The 23,768-nt window shown below is 45.9% G+C and overlaps 1 protein-coding gene across 2 annotated transcripts in view; it reads right to left on the bottom strand.

Moving 5' to 3' along the window:
* Positions 1-2,816: 2,816 nt before the first annotated feature.
* Positions 2,817-23,768, bottom strand: part of St8sia2 (ST8 alpha-N-acetyl-neuraminide alpha-2,8-sialyltransferase 2) — a 66,328-nt gene continuing 45,376 nt past the window's right edge. For both annotated transcript variants that reach the window (XM_026394058.2, XM_026394059.2), the window contains 2 exons: positions 19,638-19,931; positions 2,817-3,102 (listed from right to left, as the gene is read on the bottom strand). In XM_026394058.2, the coding sequence (XP_026249843.1) occupies positions 2,817-3,102; positions 19,638-19,931 (580 nt within the window). The remainder of the gene's footprint in view (positions 3,103-19,637; positions 19,932-23,768) is intronic.

The following is a 23,768-nucleotide window of genomic DNA, read 5'->3' as shown; positions in this document are numbered from 1 at the left end:
GCAGAGAGGGGCGGAGCGGATGAGAGAAAACACATCTGGCCAGAGGAGGAACCTTACTTCCTCAGAAATGGGAGGAAGAAGGTGAAGGGTGAGGGAAGAGCCCAAGAGACTTTGAGGACAGATCTCATTTCAGAGGGCTCCATCTCTTTAGTCAGGGAGGAGGTTGAGTGTGGGGCTTGAGGCCAATGGAAAAGGTTTGAAGGGCCTCAGGTGGGTGATGGTGGGAGACTGGAGATGTGACCGAGCCAGCTGAGGATGATGGAAAGCCTGGCTGTAGCGACGAGGCAGCAGATCATGGGAAGGGGTACAGACTGTGACTCCCTGGGTCCACCCAAGGTGAGCCAGTCTATGCCAGAGACTGCAGAGGAACCTTGGCTCCACGTGGGCTTTAAATAGGCAGGAAGGACAGCCAGCCTCCTGACTGTGCTTGCCCAGGTGGAAAAAGATGAGGAGAGAGGGAAAGCGATGTCCCCTGGAGTTCCTGCCACCACACAGCCAAAGCATTTTGGCAGCACAAGACTAGCTCTATTAGGGAGCGGTACATGTGTGGATGGTCCTGGGGCCTCTAGTCTTTTTTTTTTTGGAAAGAACCTGTCTATGAGGTTCTCCAAAGTGCTCTGGCCCTCTAACTCTCCCACAGACAGAGGGCACTGGCCTGGTGGACAGATCTCATGGCCAACTCTAGGACTTGACATCTGGGATCACCTTGGGGCTTACCATGGAACATTCTGGAATCTAAGGCCTTGGCTAACCCAAGGCCTTGGCTGGTAATTCTACCTGCTCCCCGGGGCACTGTAAACTTTAGAAATTAAACGTTCTTCTAGGGCCTTTGAGAACCTCAAGACGAAAGGCTCTGGAGACGTGTAAATTATGATACTAATTATTTCCACTGCTCATGAGGAGGTTGAACCACTCAGTTCCCACCGAGGCCATTAGAGAGCTTGCCTTCTTAAATATTCATTTAATAATGCAAATCCCAAACTTCAGGCTTCAAGCAACAACAAGAACAAAGGGGACAAAAGCAGAGATGTATGGGGGCTGTCCTGGTTTCGGGCTGGAGTGTCTGTGTGTGGGTTAATGGTTTGGGTATCCTCCCCCACTTCCATGTGTTTCCCATCAGCCATTCTTTGCCATTGATTAATTATGTCCAGTCTCATATGCTTGGGAGCAGATCTTGATTACTTTCCTTAACTCTCTTCACCTTCAAGATAATGGTTTTTTACTTATCTTTCAAATATGTTTTAAAACACTGTTATTTATCAGGCGAGGGAATACATCTAACAAATCAAGCTGACTAATGCTTCTCTACGTGTGACCTGTGATTCCAGCCCCTCAATTATTGGCATGGAGCCCAGATTTCTCCAGGAGATTATGTCCAGCATTTGACTTTGGGTTTTCATAAAAACAAAAGTCTTAAATGAGAATCTTAGCAAGAGGAAAAAAAAAAGGATTTTGCAAAATTCCACCATCACTGCCTCTGTGGGGAGAGGAAGGTGGTGGGTGTGGGGTGGACATTGGAACCTTTCCCTGCAGAGTTGAAAACCTCCTCCAAAAACCTCATGAGGAGCTCCGTGAGGGTGAGTATGACCATCAGGATGCGATAGTGGCAAGAAAGTGACATTGATACAGCCAGTCTGGCTGCAGGGGCCCTGCAGAGCGCAGGATGCAGACAGTAAATAAAGAGAGTGGCTGCAGAGACACGGGGCTGGAGGCTTCACATTCTTTCAGGTCTTACATTCTGAGGCTCTGTGAGGCCCCCAGAAAGGCAATCATATATATTTTAAAAAGGATGACATTTATCTTGATAGTGCCCTTTCAAATTTTTTGTTGTGTCTCCCCTGGTGGCACAAGGGACATACAGTCTCTCGTGTGACATTCTAAGAGGGTGAGATGGAGGCTAACCCAGAAGGTAAAATCCCATGGTGTCCTTCTTGGCAGACCTCAGTTGCTTTAAAAAACACCCAACACAATGACCACATTTTGGACACTTTTCCTCCTTATTCTGAGGTGGAGCACGCCCTTGGAAGAAGTTCTCAATTTTTCACAAACATGATTTAGAGCACTCTACCTCTTTAGGGTCATCTGCCTGCTCCACCCGAGGTTCTTGGTAGTTCTTGGTGGTTCTTGCTTAGCCAGAATATGGACTGTCCATTGTATCTCCTTTAGCCTTCTCTCCATAGCTGTGGAGGCCTGTTGGGGACGTGTATGTCACCCACGGCTTGTCCCTTGGGCAATCAAACTCTAAGTTCATGAAGTATGGCCCTCAGCTCTGCTGTGGCCTCTGCTTGGCTTTTTTGTGCTCCTTTGCCCAGCTAAATTCTCTAACCGCTCCTCCGTGAACAGCACGGCTTTAGACTGGGTCAAACTGTCCTCTCTGGGTCTCAAGGCTACCCAGAATCCACATATCCCAGAGGTCCAGGCAGCTGACAATAGGTGGCTCTCCATTCATCCACGAGCCCAAAGATCCTCCCAACTGAGGAGGCAGGTTGTCATTCAAAGTCATGGGACCGGCTTCTTTGCATGTCAAGTCTTTCCGCCCCCAAAGATGGACTGAGTTTCAATCTGGTTCAGGTGGGTTCTCCACACCTTCTTCCTGTGGCTTATCTGCCTAATGCTAGATGAACACCACACAGTTATAAATACTCAGGTCAATATATATATGCAGGTACAGATATATATATTCTGGTCACTGTTTTACACTTTAACAAAGGAAACCACTAGCCTGCTTGTTCTATTGTTTGTGCCACCCGACTCCCATCTGCCTGTGGTGTAGCTGGCAGGAAATGTGAGCCACTGAGTCTCACGGGGTGCCCACCTTACGTGGCCCCGTCACACCGGCCGACAGTCAGTTTCAATGCCCCCTGCTCGTGCAGGTTCTTGAGGGCCTTGAATTCCAAGGGCATGGTGTGGGGGCTGGCCTGGGAGGTGTAGCCATATTTGAGGCTGTCATAGTAGTGGTACTTGACGGGGTTCTGGTTCTGATCCAGTGGAAAGGGCCAGAAGCCGTAGAGGTAGATCTGATTGCAGAAACGTGTGGCCAGGGTATACATCAAGAGGCCGGTGGTGGGTCTTTTGATGTGGACTTTGTTGGTCAGCCAGTATCTGAGAAAAAAAAAAGTAAAAAAAAAAAAAAAGTGAAAAAAAAAGGAGTGTTAAAGAAATGTGAGTTTGCCCAAAGGTCAAATATTTTCTCTGATGTGTGGAAGCTCCCCACAATAAAGGGTGGGGGAGAAAGGAAATTCAGTGGAGTCAACAAAGGAGAAGGAAGGGAAGGGAGGGGTGGGGTGGGAAAAGGAAAGACAGTGGAATGAATCCGACAGAACTTTCCTGTGTACATATATGAATACACCACAGTGAATCTCACCATCATGTACATCCACAAGAAATTAATTAAAAGAATAGGTAGATTGCAGAACCATCAATAGAGGGAAAGGAGTGGTGGTGGGGAGTAGAGGGGTACTAGGGTCATTATACAAGATACAGTCCATGCTTGTATAATTATGTCAAAATAGATTCTACTGTCGCATATCTAAAAAGAACCAATTTAACAAAAAAAGAAAGAAATATAAGTTTGTGAATCATCTATTCCAGGAAGAGGGAAAATTTTATCCTGCCCAGAAGCCTGCCTCCTGTCACTCCAGGGACCAATCAAGTGATGGATCCCCAGTGGCCTTCTCAGGGGGCTGACACTCACCATTGATCAAGCAACTGAACTAGGTGCTTCACACCCATGATTTTATGGTATCGTAAAACAAGTGTGTCCTCAGTGCAGATGCAAAAAATGGGTCTCAGAGATTAAAGGTGGCTTGCCCAAGGTCACACAGGTAAGCCACCCACTTTGGCTTGAAATCAGGCCTGCCCACAGCTGAAAAGAAGATTGGCAACCTTTTTCTATAAAGGATCAGATGATAAATACCGAACAGGCTGGGGGGAGGGAGGTCCGAAACTCGACAGTTCTGTCACCCACTGTCTGGGTGCCTCTGGGCCAGTCATTTCTCCTTACTGGTCCTCGTGTTTCCCACTGATGTAATGACATGGTGCAGTCCCCATACCTCCAAGGCAACCTCTGGGTTCCAACATTCCAAGACAATCTAGAAGTTTCTCAAGAAGTGGGAAAACACCCATTCTGTCCGTCATCATCCTCTGTTTCTAGTTAAAGCTTCCATCCACCCTGGACTGAACCTCTGCAAAAGTAATGCTCACAACCTGGCAGGAAGACTTTTTTTGACCACAGATTCCTGAACACCGTGTCCCTGGACCAGATGTGGTCCACGTTTTTCTGTCCTCAAACAACCTCCATGGAACTCCATCCCACAGTCTCCCATCTGCCTCTGTAAGGAACATCTGTTCCTCAACCGAAGCAAAGGCCAATGCAGCTTCTGATGACAGTGCAGCCCAGAGATGTGCGCAGTTTATTATCAAATGCTCCCATGAAATTCTTGCCGGAAGTGAAGGTGTGCTTGTCAAGAAACACTTACGTATTCTAAAAGATGAAACCATTTTGTATTATTCAGAGTATTTTTAGTTAAAGTGTTGGGGTGAATGGGGCGGGGCACTTTTCTCAGAAGTCCAAATTACCCTCCCCCCCTTTTTTTCAAAATGGTTTTTTCTCTGCAGTTCAGAAAAGGGAGATCCCCAAACATTCCAGTGTTAATCTTAAATCCTTTTTTTTTTTTTGCTTAATTTTTTAGAGGAAGCTAGCCATCTTTGAATCAGATGAGGTTTAGGATTCCTAATAATCCACATAATACTAGGCTAAATAAAATGCACTTTGAGGATCCCCACATTCACACTCACCCCTTCAACTCAACAGTGGGAGCCTCCTAGGTGACTACTTAGACAACTACGGTTGTTACACCATCTTGTCACTGGGAGACCACTTTCTTGTACTTCCTTTTATTTTCTCTTAAGCCAAGAACTCCCTAGAGTCTGAATTTTCCAGCAGGGAATCAGATGGAAGGAGTCTTTATCCTGTTCTCTGCCTTTGTCCTTCCATCTAATTCCCTGCTGGAATCTAGTAACTGTAAACACAATGCAATTGAAAAAGAACAGGAGTGTGTGTTTGTGGGCAGATCGCAGACCTCGTCATTTCTTCCCTGCACCAATGAGAAGTTACTATGGAGGCAGCCCACCACTGCCATGTACCCTCTGCTAGTAGTCCTCTGAGCATTTCTCTCTGAAACTTCTACCTGATCCAGGAGTAATGCAAGTATCATAGCATAAACACAATCTCTGTAATAACTAGCCCCCCTTCCACTCCAGTGTCACCTCGCCCCACACTGTACCCACCTTCCCAGAACGCATGGCACAGCTCCCCAAGACACTATGCTATAGCAACTCCTCCTCTCAAGAATCACGTTGAGACTCCTTTGTTCTTTTTCCCTGGTTTCTGGGCTGTACTAAGTGTGTCCCTCTGGGCACCTGCTGTCACCTGTGTACCAGTCTCTTCCTGGGGCAGTGGTCTCATGGGGCTGCAGTATTGTATGTGTGCTTTTGTGCTTTTCTTGTTGTGCTATGAGCTCCTGGCAGGTTCACTGACTTACTGTCTCTGTGTTAAGGGGCCCATGGTGGCCGAAGAAGTGAATGGTCATTTGGAGATTTCTCCTGGGCCTCCCCTGTCCAGGAGGATGGACAAGCCAAGCTCCCAGGTCATGCTTGGTGTTGGGTTGATGGGGCATCTGGTATCATCTGGCCCAATGTCAGATAAGGGAACTTTCCCAGGACCCTGAGGTTGGGGAACTTCTGGCCAGGTAGAGAATGGTGCATTCCCAAAGAATTCCCATAATGTTAGAAGAACTGATTGTAGAATTGTAGAAGGTGGGTGTTTTCAGATGTCTGCATTGTGAGCAGATTTTTGTATAACTGCCCCACAGAGCAACTCAGCTGTGAGCTCTACAGAAGTTTTTAAATTCCTGGTTTGAAAGGTCCACTTCATGCCCACTTCTCCCTCTCCAAACCTTCTTAACTGTACTTCATGGTGACTCCCCTTCTTCCCTGCCACTCTCCTGAGGTCTGCTCCTACTTCAGTGCCATCTCTCAGCATCTTACCCAGCACTTCACAGGGTGTGTACACCACAGACAGAGGCTCCAGGCGGTACATAAGAATTGATTCCCAATTCATATTCCTTCTCCTTTGTGATTCAGTCCCCACAGATACATGGGTAGCCAGGAACATAGCTGGTCTAATGTGATGGTGCTGGGAGAGCCCCATGTGGTCATCTACTTAGTTACCAGCTAACAATCAGGAGCTGCCATGCTAGCTCTGGGATACTGGATGCCGAGGCTGGGGCATACTGAATAAGGAGCCCTTCCTTAAGCCACCTCAGCACTCTATACTTGGTGGGCTAAGTTGAGCTTGGGAGAGCCCTGGGGAACAAAGGCAGAGGGAATATAATGAAGAGAATTCCAGAAGAGTAGCAGCTGATGTTTGGATCCTCCCATACATCCTGGCAAAGAGCTCTTCCACCTTGCCTTACACACATCCAGTGATGGGGAGCTCACCCCTCCTAAGCTAGTCTGTTGGATTTTCAGATGGAATGCCAAGGATCTCAACTTGGGCTGCACTGGATCACCTGAAGCTTTGTTGGATGCCTAGATCCCACTCCCAGGAGCAGTCTGAACACTGGGATTTTTGCAATCTTCCATAGAAATTTGAACGTGCAGCGGTAGCTAAGAATTCCTGCTCTGATTGACTTCTTTCAGTTCACATAGGAAAAGGCAGGCATTCTGGGTGAGTCAGCCAGATAAGATATAGGCTTCCCAACCTCTGCTTCTTGGGTATTTTTCTTGTCATGTCATATCCCCATGGGATAGGGGGAGTGGTCAGGGTTGGGGTGAGGTGGCTGCAGATGCAGCTCATGCATCCAGTGACAGGTGAGCCACCCGTGGTGTCCCCACATGAACACTCACAGAGGTTTGCTCTCTGAGCACATTTGAAAGCTAACACCAGACAAATGCCATACACTAGGGATTTGTGGTTTGTTTACTTTCTGATAGTGGGGTCTTAGCAGGGAAAGGCTTTCAGAAATGAATTTCTTTTTTGGGTCATCAACACTATATTCAGGAAGGGGAAGAAAAAAATTTAATCAGTGATGAAACATCCAAGTGGCTCACAGGTGAATCTGAGGTGAGACAGATGTGTACTGGCTCTCCCCTGGATTCCTTCCCTGACATGTCCCTTTGGTGAACTCTCTCCCATCCCCCCTCCAAACTAAGCACATGCCTCCCATCTTCCTGGAAATATCCCCTTTGTTCCACTCTCTCTTCCTCGGCTCATACTGTTTGTTAATTACCCCCACCTGATTACCAGGACCTTTATTTCTGCTTCTCTTACTGTGCTTAATTACCTGGGCTGATAGTTCATTACCACATGGGTTGTGGTCTCCTATGTGAAAATACTGTGATCTTCCCCAGAGTAGGGACCATAGGATTCAAATACATCCCACCCAGTGCATGCTCCTTCCAAAACCCAGTGGCAGAGACAGAAGCACCTGGCAAATCCTCCCTCATCTCCTCTCTGCGTCGACTCCCAGCTGAGCTGGGAGCATGGTCAATACAGCAATAACTGAGCTGGGGTCACGTGGTCTGTTCTGGCTTGAGGCTGTGACCAGAGCAGGTTCTCCCACTTTGTCTTCCTCTGACCTGGAGAACTTTAAAGCCTTCTGCTAAGATGAGATGGCTTAAGAAGGATGAATCCTAGATCCTTGAATCGCCGATCAAAACAGAGCCCCTGACAATTCACATCACACTTGGCGAGGGTGAGAGATAGACGGCTGTTGGGCTGAACCACTGGGGTTTCAGGGTTTGCTATTGTAGCCTAGCCTAGAATTGATTATCCTGAGTTCTGTTGGACTCAGCAAACATTTGAATCAAATGAAATTGGAAAGACACAGAAAAGAAAAAGGAAGCTAGTAGTGCATGCAGTTTTTAACTGTGACCAGTGGGGAGAGGAATAGAATGTCCAACCCCTCAGATCTGGTTCCACCCAGAATCACTAACTGGGAAAGGTTTTTAGAGCAAATGAGGTTCCAGAATGAATCAAGAGCTCAGTGGCTGTCAGGAGAGGGACCCACTTATTTCTTATTCTGCCTCCACGGGTAAACAAGAACTCCTGAGCGATGTCTGACAGGGACGCAGGGGTGCCATTTAATGAGCAACTTGTAATAGAAGCTGACTGAGTTATACAGGAACAAATCACTCTCGATTTCTTTTCTCTCTCCTCAGTCACTCTGGCCAATTTAGAGACTGTTTGTGTGGCTGACTTGTAGACTATTTCTTTCCTTAGGATAACAGCTGGGTGTTAAAACACAAACTAATTAATTTTGCCTTCCCAAATGAGGTTAGCTGGGTGCATCCGGAATGCTGTATTGACAATGCACCTTTAATATCCCAGTCTTGAGATTTTAATTAGAAGGCAAAGTAATCTCAAAGAAGGCAGTAATTATTTTTCAAATTGGCCACCCCAATTGCTGTGACGATTAAGCGCTGTATTTTATGAGCATGGACAGCAATCAATGAGGATTGCCAAAACTATCTCCAGAGCACATTCATCCATCTCCCTGGATTGCTGGGCTCAGTATGTGGTGAGAACAGAGGCTACCATTGTTGGAGAAAGGGACCAAGAGGACTTTCTCCAAAAAGCTGAGAACACTGTGAGACAGAGCTTAGATATCCTTAAGGAACAGGAATGTCTCACAGAAGGTCACTCAGAGATGCTTTGTGTACAGGAGGTCACTCAGAGATGCTTTGTGTCAGCTCAGCAGCTTTCTCTCCTGTCTTTTGCCTCAGCAGCCTCAGGTTAGGGGCTCCATGATCTATTGCAATCCTATTCTTGGGAGCATTATTGAGGGTTCTGATGTGCTGTGGGATATCTCTGGGTGAATCTACCCAATTTTATAGTGATGGAGAGCTGCAGCTTTATGTCTTAGAATTTGGGGTTCTTGTGAAGAGGTAGTGAAGCCATGGGGAGAATGGAGATTGATTTCTGGTCCCCAGGTGTCCAGGCTCACCTATGCCAATGCTCTAGCTCAAGTACACCAGTTAATCTCAGATATGACCATGCCACCCAAAGCTCCACAATGACTCCAGGAGTTTACAAGATAAAATTCAATGACATCAGCCAGGCTGGGGATGCCCTCAAGATCTGGGCCTGCAAATCTCTCCCACCACCTGGTATGCACTGTCCCCAGTGCCCACAGAACTCGTTGGGTTATTCCAGGATACTTCCTCTGTGCTCTGGCTAGCAGTTCTTTACATGGTCTCAGTGGTGGGAAGCTAGAACCTACAGGAAGCTCTGGGACATCCCCGAAGGGTTTTTGTCTTGTATTCCCATTCAAAGCATTCATCATGCTACACTCTAATTCATTGCTTGCCTGTCTTTCCTTTCCTACACTTTAAAATTCTGTAAGAAGGTGGACTGACAACCTGTTTTTGTATAACCTTAGATTGTGCATAGGGCATGCATGAAGTGGATGCTTTGCAGATCTTTAATGAAGCAATGAATGAAAACTGGCAAGCAGAGGCTGGAGGTTCACTCTGGAGGCAGAGCTAGGAATGGTGAACAGGCCCAGCTTCATTCTCAACCCTTCTAGGCAGCCACCGGAGCTGCACATGTGAAGGGCAGGCAGACACCATCCAGACAGCAAGTTTGCTAAAAAAGAGGAAGAATACATGGTGCTGGTTATTCTAGGGGTTTCCTGCTGCTACTGGGTGGGTGCCTCAGTTGCTCATGCCCATGTATCACCGCTGGTCCTTGAGGCCCAGCAGATGACCTCGGGACCATTTGTTGGGAGCTTAAACTTCTTGGCTGAATTCTGGAGTTTAAATTGATGCCACTACAAACAAACAAATTACAGTTGGCCTTATTCATAATCTAAGGGATCCAATTTCAAACGACCATCAGAGTCTGTTCACTAGACTGGCAATGTTAACAAATGCTGATATTGCATTTTGGAGAGGTGACAGAAAAACAGGTATTTTCAATGATTGTAGATGAAAGTGCAAATTGGTACCTATCTCTATAGAGGGCAATTTGGCAATGTCTATAATAATCAACAATTCCTGTATCCATCTCTGCTTTTAAAAAAGGCACTTCTGAAGAGTGAGCCTAGAGAGGTATGTATGTCTGAGGTACCATCAAAAAAGTGAGTGATGTAACCTTGATTACAAGAGCAAAAGACTGGAGGCATCGTTAGCATCTTCCATGGCTTCTACTTATGCAAACCTCAATCCAGACACATGCTGGACTGCTAGGCTGTCGGGAAGCACAGTGAGGTGGTGTACGTTGACATGGAGTAATTTGCAGAATTTAGCAAAGTCTGGTGTAAAACATATTCCCTTATGTGCAAAATGGAATATTTCTGGAAGGGTACACACAGAGAAAACTGGCTTTACAGGTTGCATCTGTGAAGGGAGACCACCTAACCAGACTATTAGGGGTTGAATCATATCTCTGCCACTGGTAGAAATCCTAACTCTGAGAGGTATGGGGGAAACTGGCTTTTTGACTTTAAATCCTTTTAAACAATTTGGGTTTTTCCTGTGCATTGCTATTCAAATACACAATACACATTCATTAAAAATAAACAAATGCCAGTAGTTATCTGTGCCTTTACACTCTTGACATTGAGCCAGTTCTTCTCCATGGAACATGTTTCCAGAAAGGCGAAACTGGTTCCCCTTACTCCCTGTCCAACAAAGCAGACTGGGTCCAGCAAGAAGGCACCAGCTTTAGGATACCCTCTCTGCACAGTGAGGGGCATGCCTGGAGGGAGCCCTGCCAGCCCATGCTGGTCTCTTCCTTTACTCTTTGCCCCTTGCTTATTCTCTCCCTGGGCCTGCTCTCTGGCCCTCAGGTTTCTGCTTCCATTGACAGGCAGCAGGGCCTGCTCTACAGCTCTGTCCTCTCCAGGCCTAGCAGGAGGCAAGCTGAAATTGTGCCATCCTAAGGCAGAGGCTCAGCACTCCTGGTGCCCAATTAGGCACCAATTCACAGGCCTTGTGTGCCCCAGGCCAGCAGGCTGCTGTCCTGCCAGAGGGGCGGCCCTTTCTGTGGGTTGCATCCTCCCTCCTTGTTGTAATTGAATTACAGCCATTCACTACCAGCTGCTGACCGGTTTTCCACTTCCTGTGCCATTCTCAATTACCTTGCTGTCCTTCCCCTCTGTTGCTCTCCTGCCTTGCCAACAGCCAGCCAGAGCACTGGGCCACTCTGCAGGCCAGGGGCCCCCTGGGAGAGCTGCTCAGGGTAGGGCCCACTAAGGCGCCGAGGCTGAGCACGGCCAGCTGCCAGGCTTTGCTCTTGTAAGTGTCCTGGGAGGCAGAGACCTTCCTGGCACAGATGTGTTGAATCAAAGCAGCCTGGAATAAGAAGGGAGACCACCTAACCAGACTGTTAAGGGTTGAATCATATCTCTGCCACTGGTAGAACTCCTAACTCCCAGCATCTCAGAATGTGAGCTTAGACATGGCGTCTTCACAGAGGTAGTCAAGTTAAAATTAGATGGACCTCAGGGTGTGCCTTAACCCAAACTGACTGATACCTCTATTAATGGGGAAGTTTGGTGACAGTTGGGTACATAGGGAGAATGCCATGCGAACAGGAAGATGGCCATCTACAGGCTAAGGAACAAATCTGGGACAGATCCTTCCCTTAGGGAACTCTAAAGGGATGAATGCTGTGGATCCCTTAATTTTGAGTTTCCAGTTTCCAGAACTGTGAGACAAAATATGCCTGCACTTTAAGCACCCCGTCTGGTACTTTGCTAGGCAGCCCTAGCTCTCTCCATATGACTTGTATGTCCCTCTCCACAGCCCCGGTAAGGGGGATTCACTCCTGCCTGAGCATCTCTAAGGATGCTAAATTCATCACCTCTAAGAGCGACCAAGCTTGTCTCAGAAGATCTTATGTGTTGGAATATTCTCTTCAATGTGGAGGCAGAATCTGGCTTCCTCTCCCAAGTCTATTTCTACACCTGGAGATTCACAAGCCAAATCTATGAATCCTTCAAGAACAGAAATTGTGTTTTTTTTTTATTTTTGTATTTCCCCAGCATAGAACACCTTGGAGTCCTTAGATACCTAAGGAGTATTTGCTAAATGAAGGAAAATGGCTCTGATGTTCCTTAGAGACTTCATCTCTCCCCAAATCTTTCAACTTTTCAATTTCTCTCTTACTGTGGTTCCTTTCCAGCCTGATACCCAAAGGTAAATGTGATTCTCCAAGTGGGATCTGACCAGGCAGAATAACACACAAGAGCTCCTAATCTCCCTGACTCTCAAAGATGTTACAGGTCCACTGTTGCAACCTAAGGTCACATTTTCCTTCAGAGCCACCACTCATCCACTGATGGTTGGTACTTTACATCCCTCTGTATTTGTATCATTGCTTTGAACCTAAGTAAAGAATTTTTAATTTGTCCATATTAAATTTCCTCCTCTTATGTTGATAAGGACTTAGCTCTGAGACCCTGAATATTGAGAATTCCCCCAAAGTGTTGCCATTGGTGAATTTGCTAAGCAGATCATTGATACTCTCACTTAAGTCAATCAACATTAGCCTAATAATTAGCATACTTTGGGCACCAGTGGTCAATAGGTAGTGGTCAATCTATCTGTCTAGTACACAAGAAGGAGGCATTGGTGGGAAGAATAGAGACCTCTGAAGCATATACATGTGGGCTTGAATACCAGCTCCTTCCTCCTTATCATCTGCATGAACCTGGGCAAGGAACTTGACATTTCCAAGTCTTAGTTTCCTTATGAGTGCAAAGGGGATGAAGCAGGAATATATCTTATAAGGTTATTTTGAGAAGAAATCCATTCCCTGAATTGTCAATCAGGTCACAGTTCTCAAATTGCCCAAGAAATGCTTTACCAAAGTCATTGACTTTTATCCAGATGTAACAAGGCCACCCATGCTGTGTGTATCTGTCTGCTACCCTCCTCACAGAGAGCACATCCTGCTTGTGATATTACTTCTCTTTGTGTTCATAAGCTATTGAATTGATAACCTTTTAAAACTCTGGCTTGGAGTAACATCAAGCTCACTGGTGTCCACGTTACCCCATGTTTAGAAAATTGGAGCAAAGATTGCCCTTTTCCAGTGCTGTATGATCCAGGAGAAGATCTTGACCAGTGGTTCAGTGGTCTGACTGAAGTTTTCTCTGGCATGTTAATTGGTCTTGATTTTACTGATAGCAGTTATACTGTAACTTATGCTAGGCATCAGAAATCATTTGGAAAGTCTGTTAAAACACAGATTGCTGTGCTCCAGCCCAGAGTTTCTGGCTCAGTAGGTCTGTGGTGGGCCTGAGAATCTGTATTTCTACCCAGGTCATGCTGATTCTACTGGTCTGGGGATCATATTGAGAACCACTTGTTTAGAGCAGCAAATTGAGACTGTAGGTAAAGGACCCACGCTTTATGATGAGATAGCAAATACGGAAAGGAATTGAGGCGTTGATGTCTGTTCTTTGTAACCTCACCAGTATTTGCACCTATGCTTTTGGTTCTTCTTACTTGAAACGTGCATCCTTTTGTTTTTTCTTAATATTTTCATAAGTTCAAACCTACTCTGGCTTTGGCTTCCCTGACACTGTTCTTCCAGTGGGGAGGGATGGAGGAAAAAGAGAGAGAGAAAGGGGCTGGGGGAATGCCTCACTGACCTGTTTCCTCCACAAGTTCCACTGCCTCATTTGCACCACCCCCCAGCAGTTCACTCAGCCACAATGGACTAATCCACGGATGAGGTGAGAGACCTCATGATTCAATCACTTTTCAAAAGTTTTGCCTCTGGACATGCTGCCCCAGGGATCAAGCCTTCAACACAGGAGACTTTTAAGGACACTTCTGATCCTGATATTATGTCTTCCTGCAGGCTGGGGACATACCCTCAGTGACCTTACACTCAGCTGCCAGGCTCATGTCCTGAGCCAATGACTTAAATGAGGGTATATGGATACAGGCAAATGGGTGGTGATCAGGAGCAAGAGAAGAGCCTGGGTCTGTCCCTTCCCAGATCTGGGAACTTGTATAAGTTACTCCCTGAGGCTCAGTTTTTCTATCTTTAAAATGGGGATAATGGTAGTAGTTCTTTCATTCCATGAGAAAACAAACAGTTAGACAGGGTTTGGCTCATCAGTATTTGCTATGGTAGCATGTGCCCCCTTATATCTTTCCCTGTGTGTCCTATTTCAAACCCTCCATGGTGGCATCAGAATGTGTAATTGCATGTCTGTTTTTTTTTTTTTTTTCTTAAAAGATATCTTGGATGCAAAGAAAACCAAGCAATCTGAGAGCAAAGCCAAAGGCCTGCTTGGTCAAGGGGCAAATGAGTTTCAACAAAATAGAGTAAAAACCCCAGTACTGGTGTCTGGTGAGACCTTTCAGCTCGCCCTGCTGGGTGGGAAAGCTGTCCCATGTTCTAAACAACTGCCGAGTCTCCATAGACCATTAATGTGCTACTAACAAGTGTGGCAACTCCCCGTCCACTAAGCTTCTCCACTCCCCACCATTCCAGAATGGTTATGTACAAATTTGTGCTGCACCTGGTACTTTGAATGAGAGTCAACACCACTCCATTCCTGGTCATTCTACTTACTGGTTGACTGACATCATACAAAACACCTAACTTGTCTAAGCACTAAGTTCTTCAATTGCAAGATGGAGATTCTAGGGTGCCTGAGAAGTCGATTTCATATGAGATTCCCATCAGCAAAACCAAGGGTTTAAGTTTCTCCATATTCTCACTAATATTTTTCATTGTCGTCTTTGTTCTCCTCCTCCTCCTCCTCCTCCTCCTCCTCTTCCTCCTCCTCCTTCTCCTCCTTCTCCTCCTCCTCTTCCTTCTCCTCCTCCATATTAGCCATGCTAGTGGGCTTGAAGTGGCAGTATCCCATTGTGGTTTTACTCGCGTTTCCCTAAGGAGCAGTGATGCTGAGCATCTTGTCATATGCTTGTTAACCACTTGTATATTTACTCTGGTAGAATCCTTTGCCATTTTTGAATTGGGTTATTTTTTCACTGTTGAACTGTTTGGAAATTCTTTACATATCCTGGATGTTAATCCTTTATCAAATATGTTATTTGTAAATATTTTTTCCCACTCTATAGATTCTCTTTTTACACTCTTGCTAAATTGTCTTTTATGCAAATGTTAGCAACTGCTTTACATTTTGATTTTGAATAATTTATCTATATTTTTATTATTGCCTGTGCTTTTGGTGTCAAACTTAGACTATTGCCAAACCCAAGGTGATGAAGATTTTCCTCTATTTTCTTCTAAGAGTGAATTTTATCTAAGTGAAATGTACCCTTAAAATTATTAATAGTAAATTTTATGTTTGGCATATTTTGTCATGATAAAAATATTTATCTCCCCACAGATACCCAATAAACAAAGGGTTTGATGGGCAGTAGATTTTATTTATTTATTTATTTCCTTTATTAAATTATTTATTTATTCTAATTTGTTATACATGATGGCAGAATGAAATTCATTTGGGCAGTAGATTTTAAATTTAAAAAAAGAAGATTATTCTGCAAACTAGAGCTCATTCATGAAACTTCAGGCTGAAGAACTTGTGACTGACAAGTTTGACTCAGTGGATTGCTCAGACTCCTTTAGGGTATGGTATCAACGTAGGCCTAACTGCACTTTGCTCCTTGTGGCTCCACTGCCTGCCTAGTTCTGTCTTGTGAATCCCCAGGACAAATCCAATCCCTTTTCCAAGTGGCAGCTCTCCAAGTGGTTGGTGGCAGCTGCCATGATCACAGAAGTCATGCTGTTTGATCACATGCTTCCCTGTGTAGAATGGGACATGCATTCTGAGGAAGGGGAGTTCCCCAGTAAAGAGGCAAAGAAAGCAGGGCTTGGGGCTGGGAAGACAGGTGATACAACCAAGCAACAAATGGAGCCGGGATTTGAACCCTTTGGAGGTGTTCCTAGAGCAAAGGCTGTATTTTAGATGCCAGGCAATGCATGCTGCCCCTTGGCCGGGTCCCCCTTAGCCTTCTTCTCCACAATCCCTTGGTCTTTTCTTATATGGCCTCCTTCTACATCCCTCTCCAGTCTATTCCCTCATTTGCAGTGAATACCAGGCCAGGCCCCACTAAGGCAGAGCCAAGCCCTTTTTCTTATTACACATATGCCCACTTTTCATGGATGCCCTATTGGACTCAGCATTCTACAAGGTCCAGTGGCCCCACAGAGGGGGAGGATCCTTAGAGGAAATCCATTCCAAGGCCCTAGCAGACTCCTTTTCCCTACCCCCATCACTTGCTAAAAGCAGGGGCTGGCCTCACCTGTCTCTCTTGTAGTATCCTCCCAGGAGTTCCCGCAGAGGAAGATACTGCAATCTCAGGATTAACAGCCTGTTTGTTTAAAAGGCTTATTACTGGTTCTTAATGCTATTTTGACAGATGAAAGTGAGTCAATTAGAGCTGGAAATAGCTCTGGCTGCTTAGGTTTCTTCCAGGTGGCTGCCCATTCCCCATCCATGGAACTTTTTCTCTCTTCACCAAAGAGAGGTTCTTTTGCTTCTGTTATCCCTTTGACCCCCCAAAACCACTCAAGAGTTTCCTTCTTCTGCAAAGAAATGCTGTTGAAATCGTGGATGAGGGTTGCTGTGACAGACCCTCTCTGTGACAGGGACAAAGTGAAAAAATGCTGATGGGAGCCCTGACAGGTCAACCTCCAGGATAAGGAATATGGCCTCAGTGAGCCCTGTGTTTTTATAGGTATCTCTCTGGTTCCATCAGCCACAAATGCAGCTGCCCTGAATTGAATATCTCTTTAGGGTCTTTGGAACAATGGGTTCCCTGTGTCAATTCCCACCAAAATGTGTCCATTGTTGGTCACAGGCTTGGGTACCTCAGAGTCAGTCATCTTTATGAGGGCAAGAGTCTTTTGTGGGTGGCTCACAGGGTTTCCCAGAGTTATGCTAAGGCCCCAGTGAAGGGCATTCCAATGCCTCCTGGTTGGTAAGGAGTCTGTACAATAGACTTTGCCATGTTCCTGGAGCAAAGGTGTGATCTCCCATGTGGTTTGTTGGACAATTGGGTACAGGATAAGTGGTCAGAGTATTTGTAAGAGGCACCTCAAATTTATGCCCAAGAAAGAACTCTTCCTTAATGCTCCCAAACATACATTGACTTCTCTGGGTTCTCTTATGGAATATAATGCCACTATCCAACTGTTTGCTCACACTCAAATCCTAAATCATCCTGGATTCTTCTCTTTACTCCTTAAATAGAAGGCATCAGCAGATCCTGTTTCCCGTCCCTCCACATTATAGAGCAAATTGGACCAAACTGATATACAGCCCATGCTTCTATTCTCGTCTAAGGCATACTTATTTTCTGTCTGAGCTATCACAACAGCTCTCCAACACCTATTCCAGTTTTCATTGTTGCAAGAAAGATCTTCTAAAGACATAAGTCAGATCTCCTCTACAACTTCCATGGCTGCTCCTAAACATTTAGAGTCAAGACCAAACTCCTTACTAGGCCCATAATGCTAAATGTCTTCTAGTCTGTCTCTCTTGCCAATATCATTTCCTATCTTTTTCTCCTTGCTCACTCTGCTTCAACCATGTGTATTTTTGCTGATCCTTGAATATATATTCCCTGGGGCCTTTGCACTTGAGAATCTTCCTTCTATCTGGAAGGTTCTTTCCCAGAACTGTATGTGGCTACTGTCATCTCATTCCTCAAATCTTAGCTCAAACCAACTTTATTCCAGAGGAAACCTTTCTGATAGCACTTTCTGTAAGTATCCTATTTATTTGCTTACCTATCATTTATCTTTCTCCATCAAAAATTTTGGGTGCTAATGAGATTAAGAATTTTATTTTTCACTATTGAATTACGCTATCTAGACTGGGATATTGCACATAACAATCACTCAATAAATGGTGCTTATATTTTAAAATATGCTCATGAATTGTTTGGTACTCTCCCATTGAGAGGTGGAGTCTGTGCCCACTCCATTTGACTCTGGGCCTCCTTAGTGACTGGTTGACTAGTATAGTATGATAGAAGTAACACTATGTGATCTTACAAGGGCAATCAGTATCTTCCTTGGCCTCTGGACCATTTGTACTAAAGCCTGGGTTTCCACATAATAAGTCCTACTGCTCTGAGGCCGCCATGCTGTGAGGAAGCTCAATCTAGCCCATGTAAAAAGGCCACATTGAGAATCTCTAAGATTATATGAAGAGAGAGATGCAATCAGTCCAGCTGTTCCAGTCCCCACTGTTCTACTGCCATCCACTATCTGACTGTTAACTGTAGAGACCTTGACAAGAACCATCAGCTAAGCCATTCCTGAATTTCTGATAATAGAAATTGTGAAAAATACCAAAAATAATGTAATTTTTCAAGTCATTAAGTTTTGAGGTGATTTATTTCACTGTAACAGAAGACTAGAACAGAAAGAATGGATGCTTAACATCCAACTATTCTCTGGTGGCTGCTATAATGTGTACTATTTCTAACCAATTTACTGGTCCAAGTGCCTAGGCAGTCTATGTCAGGTCTCATGGATGGGAGAAAAGAAACGGGAAGTTGAGAATTACTACTTGTTAGGCTGAACTTTGAAGAGCCTCATCTGTGTGACCATTAAACTATTCCCTTAACAGGAATAGTTTAGAACTTTCCCAACATTCTCTGGCTTCCTTAATTCTTCAAGTCCTTTTCTAGAATTAGACACCTAGTCCTAACCCAGAGAACCCCTACTTGATTATTATTATTTTTAATTTTTTTAGTCATAGCTGGACATAATACCTTTATTTTTAATTTATTTTTATGTGGTGCTGAGGATTGAACCCAGTGCCTCGCAGGTGCTAGGCGAGCGCTCTACCACTGAGCCACAAACCCAGGCCCACTACTTGGTTATTTATATCAATCCTGATCAAAACTCTTATACCTCTTCCTATTTCTTTCTGATTTCCTAGGTGAAGTTTGTCTCCTGTTTCAGAGAGAGGAGCTGGTGGACCAAATTATATCCCATCAGACCCTCTTTTGATCTTTTAGCTTAATAAGCAGGAAATGTTCTGCACAGTCAGAAAATATTACACAGGGAAGTAGAGGTGATGACCATGGACAATGATAATGGAGACAGCACTGTTTCTTCGCTCATGGTACTAAGAGTTTCCCAAGTATTTTCTCATTTAATCTCCACATCCCTCCAATGTAACCATCCCATCCCTATTTTACTAATGAAGAAACTAGAGACATTCAGGTGACATATTTGAAGCCAATTCCTTTTGATCCTGATTTACAGAGAAATCACCTACCTGGGATATATTTGATACACAAATGGCAAATATTTGATACACTAGCCACTTTCTCCCTTCCCAGATTCGTGGCATCTGTTCCCACAGAACCTCTAGATCATTCTTACCATAGCTCTCCAAGTAGGTACGACCAATTGGTCAAAACTGACATGCCGGATAAGACCCTTTTGCTACCTCCCCAATTTCTCAAGGAATAGGGACCCAGAAAGGTCAAGTGATTTTCTAAGGTCATCCAGCTAATGGGTGGTAGTGCTGGGATGGAAATGCACTTGAAAAGGGAATATCGCCTACAAGGTATGTCCCATATTTAGTGACAGCCCCCTGCACAGGGAGGTCACTCACCCGCGGACAGCGTGCAGCAGGCGCAGCGAGGGGTACGCAGTACGCACGTTGACCTGGTGCTTCAGGATGAGCTCGTTGACCCACTCCACACGCTCCTTGCCACCCCTGGCCATGAAGGCAGGGATCCACAGGATGCTGCCATTGAGGCTGTGCAGTCGCTGCAGCAGCTTCTCCCGCCACGTGGCATTGACCAAGTCCTCGAAGGCCCGCTGGATGACTGAGGGGTTCATGGTAACCAGGTCGGTCTTGAGTCCTACATCCCGGGCATACTCCTGCACGGGAGCCAGGTTGCACCTTAGGAGGAAAAAGGCAATAGGGTCCTTTTAGAAAAGCTGAACCCTATTCTTATATGTAACCTTTTTAATTGTTTCCCTCTCCTTGCTTCAAACTCATCACCAAAATAAACCCAGGGCATCTCCCTGAATGATGGACTTCTTTTGTTATCCTTACTTCTCCTCCTCCCACAAATGTTTATTAAGCCTCTACCACATAGTTAGTAATTTACTAGGCCCTGGGGACACAAAGTACCTCCATTCTGGAGTTCAGGATCTAGGAGAGGAAGAAAGGGGCAAGAGAGGCAGCCCTCAGCTGCAAGATGAAGATGCTGTTGGCAGGCTGACTTGCTTGCAGGTGGCAGAGGGTGGGCTCTGAAGACAGACTCCCAGGTTTAAAACTCAGCTCCGACGTTCTCTACCTGTGATTCTGGGCAATGTACTCATCTCTCTGTGCTTCCCGAGGGCTATGCAGGAGATCACAACGGCAGCACCACGGGGATTACTTCAGTTACACATATCCAGTGCCTAGACCATAGCTGGGCCACACTAAGAGGCCCATGACTTCATCATTCTTACAGGAAGGAGAAGAAGTAGTAGGGGCTGATGACTGAGGGAGTCTAGAAGGATGAGCAGAAATCCAGTGGTAGACATGGCACAGGAAGAGAGTCTTTCTCCAATTTGCTAAAACAGAAGAATCACCTTGGGTACTGGTTAAAAGTACAGATTCCTCAGGTCCCTTAGCTGGAGAGCCATTCAGCTGGTTCCAGAGCTTAAGAATTCTCTCTCTCTCTCTCTCTCTCTCTCTCTCTCTCTCTCTCTCTCTCTCACACACACACACACACACACACACACACACACACACACACACTTTTTGCAGAGGGTGTGAAACAGCCTGAGTGTTCAGAGGAAGGCAAATGATTTGGTCTAACTGGGGCAAGTCATGTGAAGGAGATGGGGCTAGACAGACATGCTAGACATGTGAGATATCCAAAGGCCTGTGTCAAAGACTTCGTTCAGAAGAAAACAGAGACGACTAAAGGTTCTCGAACAGGAGAGTGATATGGGCACATTTGTATTAGGCAACAAACAAAAAAACAAAGTTGTAGGATTCACTGGAGGGAAGGAGTTGGGTATCAGAGGATGAAATAAGAGGTCACTGAAATTGCTCATGAATCGATCAGGCTGCCAGGATGGACAGCCTCTTATTTAACTAGGGACTATCTTGGGGGCCTCTCCCATCCTCAAGGGTTCTGGTTTATATGAGCATACTTGGACTTCCTGCCTGTACCAAGGACCTATGGAAGGCAGCAGGGGGCGCTGCTGGGGAGGCTTCCATGCTGCCTGGGACTTGATGGTAGAAATAAGCTTGAGAAATTAGAATAAGTATGTCTAGAACCGAGGTTGTGAAGATGTGAAGACTGGGGGCTATATGCCATCACCAGATGATGAAATCCAGAAAGACACCATTTACTCCTGGCTTTAAGCAAGGACTTTTCTTCTGCAACTGGGTAGAAAAAGTAGAACAATTAGAAAGAAAATGAACATTATGGAGCCCCTGGTGTGTGCCAGCCACTTGGCTAGTCATCAGCAGAGATCAGTTCATTGTATTGTGACTCATTTTTAGTCACCCTCTTTTTACAGATGAGCAAACTGAGGCACAGAGTGTTCCAATTAAGTTGCCCAAAGTCCCAGGGTTAGTAAGGGAACCACCAGGATTCGAACTCAGTTGTGTCCAATTCCAAAGCCTGTATAACTATTTCCAACTGAGCCTCGCCCCCTTCATTCCTGCCCTCAGACCTTGCTATCTCTGATTGTAGCTAAATATTGCAAGGAAATATAATTGCTGGAGGATACCTTCAGGAGCCCCTGCCACAGGCTGCAGAGATTGGGGTGTTATTGCCAGCACATTATCCAGTCTGGGGCCATCTTGGTCTTAGTTACCTATTGCCCTTAAGCTGTGCTGAGCCAGGATTCCCAAACCTTTCCTGATGGCTAGGGCCTCCTCCAGACCAATCTCCAGTTCGTAAGAGCAGGGCCAGGTGGACTCAGTGAAGTTGAGACTTACTGAAGTCAACTGCAGGCCAGTAGGAGCTGCGGGAGGCAAAGAAGGAAGCAGACAGCAGGGTGGGGTGCCATCCTCTGGAATGTGCTATGAAACCCCAAGGCACACGGGCTCCTGCTCACAGTGGAGGCTGGGAGATTCAGGCTATTCCAGTGACCAAGTCTCAGTGAGGATGCCTGGGGGCTTGGGGGCAAGGGGCAGCTGTGCCCTAAATGGATGCTTTAGGTGTACTTCTTCCCCACCAGGTGTAAACTGCTTCATTTATGGAGAAAGGGCAGAGTCAGGAAGGGCTTACACCTGGTTTAGGCTCTCTTCTGTCCAAAGAATTCTGGGTGGGCTGTGAGAGGGCTTGGTTCTGGGCAGAAAAGGAGTAAACCTTTTCCAGAAACAACCATATTCATAGGTCTACACTGAGCCATCTGCAGAGTGAGGGAGGCAGGTGTATGGGCTCTAAAGCCAGACTGCCTGGTCCATGGCCTGGCCCTGGCCCTCACTAGCTTTGTGCCTCTGGGCTTTCTGTGCCTCAGTTTCTTCTCTACATATTGGGGATAAAATAAAATATGCCTGTTCTGCAAGAACTAAATAAGCTAATACTGGTGAAGTGAGTAGAATAGCACATGGTACATGCCAAGTGCTCAGTGAGTGTTCAGGGGTGATCTGAAAGGTTATTTATCTGTGAAAGGTCATTTGCTGGTAGGATTCCCCCTGTGGAGAGGCTGTGCTTGTGTGTGCACATGTGAGCACACAATGAACTCTTGATCCCTAAACTTCCAGGAACTCCCCCTGCACATGGCCCTGAGTCAGCCATGGCCTCCTCACCCTGGCAATGCAGGCTCCTGTCATTCTCCTAGGACCAGCCCTCCTGCCCAGCCTGTCTCAGCAGCACCTCGTGCAGCCTGTGCTTGCTCAAGCCGTTGCCTCTCTGATCCCTGAACCTGTCTTTCTGCTTCTGTGATTTTCCTCATGCTCTTCCTTTCTCCTCCCCACTTTCGTTGGTCCAAGTCAGCCACACTCAAATCCCACATCTTCCAGAAGCCCAGGAGGTGCCATGTTTTGCAAGCTCATTGTGTTTATGTGCTCTGTGTCTCACCAGAACCCCCGGCTCATGTTTCCCATTCAGTTTTCTTAGAGGGAGTAAGGTCCTATGTGTCTTTGAGACTCTCACACAAAGGAGGGACCCAGGGTAGACTGATTTAATTGAAGACTCAGATTAACATGGACAGAGACATCTCCATCAGGACTGTCATGGTGCCTGTCATCTTGGCAGAACCACGGGGAGCTTACTGGAATAGCAGTCTCATCCATGTCAACCACATGCAGGCCCTCCTCTGTGCTGCACACAGTCTTGGCCTGGAGATAAAGATGGAGATAGCCAGCTGGGTGCAGTGGTGCACACCTTCAATCCCAGGAGGATCGCGAGTTCAAAACCAGCCTCAGCAAAAGTGAGGTGCTAAGCAACTCAGTAAAACCCTGTCTCTAAATAAAATGCAAAATAGGACTGGGGATGTGGCTCAGTGGCTGAGTGCCCCTGAATTCAATCCCCAGTACCCCTCCAAAAAATAAGATGGCATAGCCACTCTGCTTTGGAGGAGCTCACAGTCTAGGTGCATGCGTGTGGTGGAGACATAGGGTGGACAAAGAATTAACAGTAAATGTGCCTCACCCTGTGGAACATGTTATCTGAGGAATTTCCAAATGTCATTCCTTTAATGCTTACAATATCATACTCTCTTGACTGTGTGTGGCAACAGAGCATGCTATGGCTCTAAGTGCAGGCTGCACACCAGCAGCAGT

This window comes from Urocitellus parryii, chromosome 6 (assembly GCF_045843805.1).
Source record: "Urocitellus parryii isolate mUroPar1 chromosome 6, mUroPar1.hap1, whole genome shotgun sequence".
Classification (NCBI taxonomy): Eukaryota; Metazoa; Chordata; class Mammalia; order Rodentia; family Sciuridae; genus Urocitellus; species Urocitellus parryii.
This window is presented reverse-complemented; position numbering and strand designations above follow the sequence as displayed.